The sequence below is a fragment of the Nothobranchius furzeri genome, chromosome 8 (assembly GCF_043380555.1).
Source record: "Nothobranchius furzeri strain GRZ-AD chromosome 8, NfurGRZ-RIMD1, whole genome shotgun sequence".
NCBI classification, from domain to species: Eukaryota; Metazoa; Chordata; class Actinopteri; order Cyprinodontiformes; family Nothobranchiidae; genus Nothobranchius; species Nothobranchius furzeri.
The window spans coordinates 79,382,645-79,390,777 of NC_091748.1; the positions used below are offsets into that span (position 1 = coordinate 79,382,645).

At 48.4% G+C, this 8,133-nt stretch overlaps 1 protein-coding gene across 1 annotated transcript in view; it reads left to right on the forward strand.

Moving 5' to 3' along the window:
- The window catches only part of prrx1b (paired related homeobox 1b), a 15,718-nt gene extending 8,023 nt beyond the window's left edge, over positions 1-7,695 (forward strand). The window contains exons 3-4 of the mRNA XM_070553985.1: positions 2,166-2,347; positions 7,099-7,695. Coding sequence (XP_070410086.1) covers positions 2,166-2,347; positions 7,099-7,231 — 315 coding nt within the window. The 3' untranslated portion in view covers positions 7,232-7,695. The remainder of the gene's footprint in view (positions 1-2,165; positions 2,348-7,098) is intronic.
- The last annotated feature ends 438 nt before the right edge of the window (positions 7,696-8,133 follow it).

Here is an 8,133-nt window from a genome sequence, read left to right on the forward strand (position 1 = left end):
ATATGGTTGTGTGTGTGTGTGTGTGTGTCTGTGTGTATATATGGTTATGTGTGTGTGTGTGTGTGTATGATTATGTGTGTGTGTGTATATTTGGTTGTGTGTGTGTGTGTGTGTATATATATATGGTTATGTGTGTGTGTATATATGGTTATGCGTGTGTGTGTGTGTGTGTGTGTGTGTGTGTATATGGTTATGTGTGTGTGTGTGTGTGTGTGTGTGTGTGTGTGTGTGTGTGTGTGTGTGCATGTGTGTGGTTATGTGTGTGTGAGTGTGTGTGTGTATATGGTTATTTGTGTGTGTATATATGGTTATGCGTGTGTGTGTGTGTGTGTATATGGTTATGTGTGTGTGAGTGTGTGTATGTGCATGTGTGTGGTTATGTGTGTGTGTGTGTGTGTGTATGGTTATGTGTGTGTGAGTGTGTGTATGTGCATGTGTGTGGTTATGTGTGTGTGAGTGTGTGTATATGGCTATGTGTGTGTGTGTGTGTGTGTGTATATGGTTATGTGTGTGTGTGTGTGTGTGTGTGTGTGTGTGTGTGTGTGTGTGTGTGCATGTGTGTGGTTATGTGTGTGTGAGTGTGTGTGTGTATATGGTTATTTGTGTGTGTATATATGGTTATGCGTGTGTGTGTGTGTGTGTGTGTATATATATATGGTTATGTGTGTGTGTATATGGTTATGTGTGTGTGAGTGTGTGTATGTGCATGTGTGTGGTTATGTGTGTGTGAGTGTGTGTGTGTATATGGTTATGTGTGCATGTGTGTGTGTGTGTATATGGTTATGTGTGTGTGTGTGTGTGTGTGTGTGTGTGTGTGTATATGGTTATGTGTGTGTGTGTGTGCGTGTGTGTGGTTATGTGTGTGTGAGTGTGTGTGTGTGCATGTGTGTGGTTATGTGTGTGTGAGTGTGTGTGTCTGCTGCCTCTGATGAACATAAACCTGTGACACCAGCTGTAATTAAACACTTCCTGTTTGCTAATGTGAGAGACACGTTAAAAATAACCTGCGAGGTTTTCCTCGCGTCACAGAAAGAATTAGTTCTGTGGGCAGATGAAAGGAGGAAGTGGAGATGTTGGCGCCAGATTCTGCACATCTGTGATTAATGTGAAGCAGAGCGATGCAGAAATGCTTTGATAGAGCATTTTCATTCCTGAGGCTGTGCGTCAGCGGGCAGCGAGGCCCCGCCAGGCCCTGCGAACACCGCAGCCCATAACGATGGATACCCCCCCCCCCCCCCCCCCCCCCCCGAAAAAAAAGGGCCATCGGGGAACCGGGAAGGCATCCCAAATGAAGGTTCCATGGTGATGGATGTGGCTTCAGCTGAGTGCTTTGGCTGCAGACCCACAGACAGAACCTGAGGACGCTGCTCGTGCCTGGACCTCAGACACAATCCGGACCTGAAGGGTTTGGTTTGTTTTGGAGCCACCAGGAGCCTCAGAGGAACTGCATCCTGACATGCAACCTCAATCATGACCAGAGTTGCTGTTCACCACCTTCCCACAATGATCTGGAGGAGACACACAGCAGGTCTCTTCTGATATGTAGACGAAGATACCTGGCTGAGGAGACCTGGTTGAAGAGACCTAATGAAGGAGACCTGGTGGAGGAGACCCGATGAAGGAGACCTGATGGAGGAGACCTGATGAAGGAGACCTGATGGAGGAGACCTGATGAAGGAGACCTGGTGGAGGAGACCTGGTGGAGGAGACCTGATGGAGGAGACCTGATGAAGGAGACCTGATGGAGGAGACCTGATGAAGGAGACCTGGTGGAGGAGACCTGGTGGAGGAGACCTGATGGAGGAGACCTGGTGGAGGAGACCTGGTGGAGGAGACCTGGTGGAGAAGTCCGGCTAGCAGCAGATTGGAACTTTAACGTAATCTCTGACCCGTTGCTAGGTAACCAGACCAAGCAAACGTTGCTTTGTGAGACCAGAGCTGCTGACCAGCTCAGACTGATTGTTTTGATCCCACAGAACAAGTTGAACCAGTAAAATAACCTTCTGGACACAGTACCGCCACAATGACACGTTGCCTCTGTGACGCTTGTGGGCTAATTAAGAGTTGAATGTTTTTACACACCCGGGTTTAAGAGTCACTCAGTCTGTGTGATCTATGTGACCCATAATGCAGCTGGGTCATCCTGGTGTTTTTGGTGCTTTCAGGTCTGGTTCCAGAACAGGAGAGCTAAGTTCCGTCGGAATGAAAGAGCCATGTTGGCCAGCAAGAACGCCTCGCTCCTCAAGTCTTACTCCGGAGAGGTGACGGCGGTGGAGCAGCCCATCGTACCGCGCCCTGCGCCACGCCCAAACGACTACCTGTCCTGGGGCAGTGCTGCCCCCTACAGGTAAAGCGTGTGAATGTGGTTCTATTGAAAAGCACCTTGGGGGGCTGTAGAACCCTAGAAGACGCTGGGGTAATACCGTTCTCCTGCAGCAGGGGTTCCTTAAGGCAACCGGGGCCCCCGACTCCCACCTGCATACCTGCATCACAGGATTAACAACAAACTTCATCCAGACATGGTGCTCTGAAACGTCACGTTTACAGTCACATTCTTGATAATCTCACACACTAAGCACACACCCTAATCCAACACACTCGACTCACCTGCTAGTAGCATCAGGTGGACACCGGCCCTCGGGAAGGGAGGTGTGGATCCCTGTTCTAGATGTTCCAGCAAAATGACAGGAGCACTTAGCAGCAAGGTGTGGTTCTGTCAGCCGTCAGTAACCAATCACAGGGCAGCGTTTTATGTTACCTGCTTAAGGTTAGGGTTACCCCGGGAGCTGCCCTCAGAAACACGCTAGCAGCCGTCACGGCTAACGTTTATTCAACCTTCTGAGGAGGAAACTGTTAGCATCTCAAGGGTAATGCTTATCCAGTGTAAGCATGCTATCAGCTAGCAGCAGGCATGGTGGCGGCCATCTTTTTTTAGGGGCAATGTTCCTGCATGTTCTGGTCGTCAGCTGTTGGAGTTTTTGTCTATTATGTCTCCATGGCAACCAGGCAGACAAAGCCATCAGTGGAGGGAGATAACAGATGCTTTCTTCGGAGATTTGAGTAAAACTAGGTTGTTCAGAGACTCATTAAGGCTTTTGGGGCTTCTGTGGCCATTTCTTAAGCTCGTATTGGAGTCTGACCTTTGACCTTGTCTCTGTGGGTTTTGTCTCAGACAAAAATTATCCAGAATTTCTAAAAGTTCTGCTTCACGTTGGTCTTTTTGTCGGTGATAAAATTCATACAGTTGAGTTGGTTTTGGAAGTGAGAGCTTCCTGGTCGGGGTCAAAGGTCATGGGTAAAGTCAGACCTGAAGCGTGTCCAGGTGAAAAAGCATGAGCAGATACCTGGATAACCCCACTAGCGGCGCCGTCCTGCTGCTCTGTTATTGTTTCATTTCCTCCTCGTCTGCTACCTCCACAAGCTCCTCATACCTCCTCTCTTTGATCCGCCTGGACTCAACCCGACGGTCCGAACTTATCCCAGAACAGAACCGTGTTGTTCTCACAGCTCAGATCAACAGATTCCAGCTCGGTGTGCTTCCAGACCCAGGAGCTGTGTAGCTGACCCCTGACCCCTAAAACCTCCTGATTAAAGCCCTTACGGGTGAGTTTGGCAGAAATCAGGGAGACATTTTAGTCTTTTGTGGAGTTAAAAAGTAAAACAGAATCTAAATTGGCCGAACATCCCATAATAGTTCAGATAAAGACTGACGTGTAACTCCATTATGTTACTGTGACAGGAGGCGGGGCCGTTTCTGTGACCCCGCCTCCCAACAAGGCGATACTGTGAAAACAAGCCGTATGAAGTCCTATGTGTCCCCGTGACCCCTCTGGTCCACGGAGGAGCTGAGCTTCAGCAGCAAACACCTTCTGTGGTTCTGGTTCTGCTGGTTCTGGTATCTGATACCGGCTTTGGACCAGAGCGCTGAGCTCCGGCGTTTACGCCACAACAACTCCTCGTAGACGATACACAAAGTAGGTTTGCGTGACTGAGGGAGGAAAACGTATTTGAGACGAGAAAAGGTGCGTTTGTTTAAATGCAGCAAAACTCAGCGGCTGAGCCGCGGCGCGAGCATCAACCAGGTGCGTCTGGTCGGCTCGGCACCAGAGAAACGCAGGGCAGCGGGGTCGAGTGGAGCGGCCCGCTTCATTCTGTCCCAAAGCAAACGCAGCAACTCACCGGGCCCAGCCCGGGCCGACCCAGAAGCTGTAAAGATTTACTAAAAACATGAAATTAAACTCCCTGTGAGAATTTTAAACCATTTGATTTGGTCTTTTAAGTGTGAACGACTTTTATTTTTGCACAGTTGGTTTGTAAGTAAATTTTATTTATAAGCACTTATCACAGACATAGAAACACAAAGTGCTTCACATAGATCAACATAAAACAGTCATAAAATCATAGATTACCATCAGAAAAAGTAAAGTCATAAAATTATACGTCATAAACAGATGAAAGATTAAAAATTTGAGTTGAAAATAAGAAAATAAAAGATTTAGTTAAAAGCAACTTTAAATAAAAGTGTCCAGGATGTCAACGCTGCGTACGGATAAAGGAAGATCATTCCAGAGTCTGGAAGGAGCGATCACCTCCGCTTTTATATCTGGTCTTTGGAACTTCTAGAAGGTTCTGGTGGGTGGACCTGAGGGCTCGGGTCGGAGCATAAGGCTTTAACAGGTCAGTAATATAGGGAGGAGCTTGATCATGTAGAGCTCTGAAAGTTCTAGTCAGGACTCTAAAAGAACTCTAGAGTTGACGGGTAACCAGTGCAGAGACACCAGAACAGGAGTGATGTGTGCTCTTCTGTTTGCTCCAGTTAGGAGCCTCGCTGCAGAGTTCTGGACCAACTGAAGGCGGTCAAGGGCTTTTAGTTAAAACATGTGAAGAGTGTGTTACAGTCATCTAGACGGGAGGAGATGAAGGCATGGAGAACCATTTCAGGTTCATGTTTGGACACCAACCTTCTCAGTCTGGAGATATTTCTTAAATGATAAAAACAGTTTTGGACCAACGTTTCTGAGTGATCTTCATTGATTGGTCAAAAACACCCAAATTTCTTAAGTTTGTCTTGACGGCAGAAGATAAATGACCAAGTTTAGACTAATCAGGGGAACCGTGCTCTCAGGGGCAATGATCAGATAGTCAGTCTTTTCAGAGTTTAACTGGAGGAAGTTATCTTCTAGCCCGCTGGTGATCGCTGATAGACACTCTAGTAATTCAGACAGTTTGTAGAACTCAGAATCCTTAAAGGAGCAGTACAGCTGAATATCATCTGCATATAGGTGATAAGAGACATTATGAAAAGAATCAAGTATCTGTCCAAGAGGGTGTGTGTACAGCAGAAACAACAGTGGACCCAAACCAGAGCCTTGGGGTACCCCACAGAACAGATGGGTAGAATCTGACATGATGTGGTTTCTACAGACACTGTAACTTCTGTTAGAAAGGTACGATCTAAACCAGTCTAGACCAGTTCCAGAGATCCCCACCGAGTCACCAAGTCTGTTATTAAGGTGCTGTGATCAACAGAGTCAGAAGCTGCAGAAGGAGCTAACAATACTAACACTGTGAGCTCCCCGTTGTCTGCAGCCGTCATGATGTCACTGGAAACTTTAAGCTAAGCTGTTTCTGCTGAACGCTTTTTACCAAAACCAGACTGGAAGTTATCAGAACTGTTGTGTAGTTCCAGAAAAGTCATCAGCTGATCCGCCACAACCTTTTCCAATATCTTAGAGATAAAGGGTCATTTAGAAACGGGTCTGTAGTTTTTAGGCTGAGATGAGTCCAAACTTGTTTTTTAAGGGTAGGTTCAACAACCTCATGTTTGAAAACAGATGGTCCAGAGCCAGATTGTAGGGATAAATGAATAAAATCTACAAAGTATGGGTCAGTTTGGTCAAACATCCAGATTAACAAGGTAGCAGGAATGAAATCAGCAGGGCATGAGGTTGGTTTCATGTGTTTCTGAATGAGGCAAATGTCCTGGAAATCTACAGGAGTAAAGACAGACCGTGGTTGGGAGGGAGGGGGTTGGATGGGGGGTAGGAAGTAGATGAGGGTGATATTTCTGATTTTATTCTGAAAGAACGCTAGAAAGTTGTTACGGTCAGACCTCGAGTAAACTGGCATAAGAGGAGCGTGAGGAGAAACAATCGGGTTTATGGTGCCTAACAGGACTTTAGTTATTTTTGTTTACAGCAATCAGCTGAGCGGAGTAAGCGGCCCTGGAAGTTTTCACCCTCTCACTCAGAGATGCTATCAGTTCTTTAAAGTGCAGCCTGTGACTTTCTAATCTAGTCGACTTCCAGCGTCTCTCGGCTCGGCTTTGTGAGCTCAGGTCTGAGGCTGAGCTCTGATTCAGGAGGTGTTTGGATCTAGGGTGAGGCTGAGGGTGAGGCTGAGGGTGAGGGTGGAGGGGAACACGTTCCCATCCACGCTGCTCAGGTGGATTAAAGTACGTCAGATTATTACAGTTTTTCTCTAAACCAACCGTTTGAACTCCCTGAACCAAACACACACACTTCCTGCTTTAACACGAGTCCGACTTGGTGGACTGTTACTGCAGCACGCTAAACACAACCCTACAAGTCTCAGTGCTGACACCACGCGGTCTTTTAGACCGCACTACTAGTCAGTGATGTTCACTGGTCAGCACAGCTCAGCTAGCACACAGTTAACCACCTGGAGACACTAGGCGTCACAATTTAACACACCAACCTGGAGGAGGAGGTCCAGGACACCAGGGTGGAGAAGGAGCAGGAGGAGCAGGAGGAGCAGGAGGACGGCAGCGACAGGAAGGGCAAGGAGACAAGTGGCCTGGAGACCCAGAGCAAGGACAGGATGGTGTGTGTTGTACTCCACTGTCCTTACATCAGCTGCATCCTTGTGCTCATGGTGTGAAAACGCTGGTTTGGTTTTTCAGAGTGAACGGGTTTGAGTCCGAGCTTCATCTCGACCCAAGACTACCACGTCTGGGGGACAGGATGAGACGTTGTGGATCTGTGTTTGCTGGTTCAGGCAGAGTTTCTAGAAATGTTGGATTGTTGTTTTACAGACTTCACGCTAACCCCCCCCCCCCCCCCCCCCCCTGTTTTCCAGTGCCATGGCCACCTACCCCCCCACCTGCTCCAACACCAACACCTCCCAGGGAATGAACATGGCCAACAGCATCGCCAACCTGCGGCTCAAAGCCAAGGAATACAGCTTGAACCAGGTGCCCACAGTCAACTGAGACCAGGACATGGGGGGGGGGGTCGGCCCCCACCACCGCAGATGGAGTAGCCTCCACCAGCAGGGCAGCAGGACCCGACCCCTGACCCCCCAGGTGACTTTACCTCCTCCGGAGCGTCTCTGTGCTAAAGGTCCTCCCGACTGGATGCTGGTCCCTGACTTCTGTGCCATTTGTGACTGAAGCAATCGTCCAATCAGGACGGAGACTTTTCCAGTGTGAGGACTGTGTCCGAACCCAACGTGGGACAGACACCTCCCAACAGACTCCTCCCACATTTACTCCTTTTATCAAAACAAGTGTGTTTGTTCCGTGTTTTACCCCGGAGGTGTCGGCATCTTCGGCTCCTCCCACCTGTATCGTCCAGTGTACCGGAGACGCTCGTGTATCTGTCCACGTCCAGTAGACCATCTAGTCCTTTATCTGTAACAGAACCTTGTATATGAATAAAAACAAGCTAAACAGAAGATCTTGTTCCCGTTTTTGACCCAGTCCCTGGGACTGGTCTCCCAGCAGATCTGGCATTTTCCTCCTAAATCATTCCTCAGGAACCCGGAGAACAAAGTGAGTTTATAGCTGAGGCCATTTGGAAAGCAAACTGATCCTGCAGCTCGTGCACGGCCCATAAAGAGAAGATTTACAACCAGAGAACAGATTCTCCTTCAGAGAAAACCTCAAGCTCTTCCTGCTTTTTCATCTGACGACCAAAACCTAAAACTTCCATCTGAGAATCCGCTTGTTTATGAGCTGGGAATTCCCGCGGCTCTCCTTAAGCCCCGAGGTGTTTCTGCTCCGAGGCTCCTGACCCCGACTGGGGCCTCGGCCCTCCTCTCAGACGTCTAAAAGCTGCGTTCAGGAAAACTCGGCTGGCGGTTCCGTTTAGAGTAAAAACACGGAATGAGCAG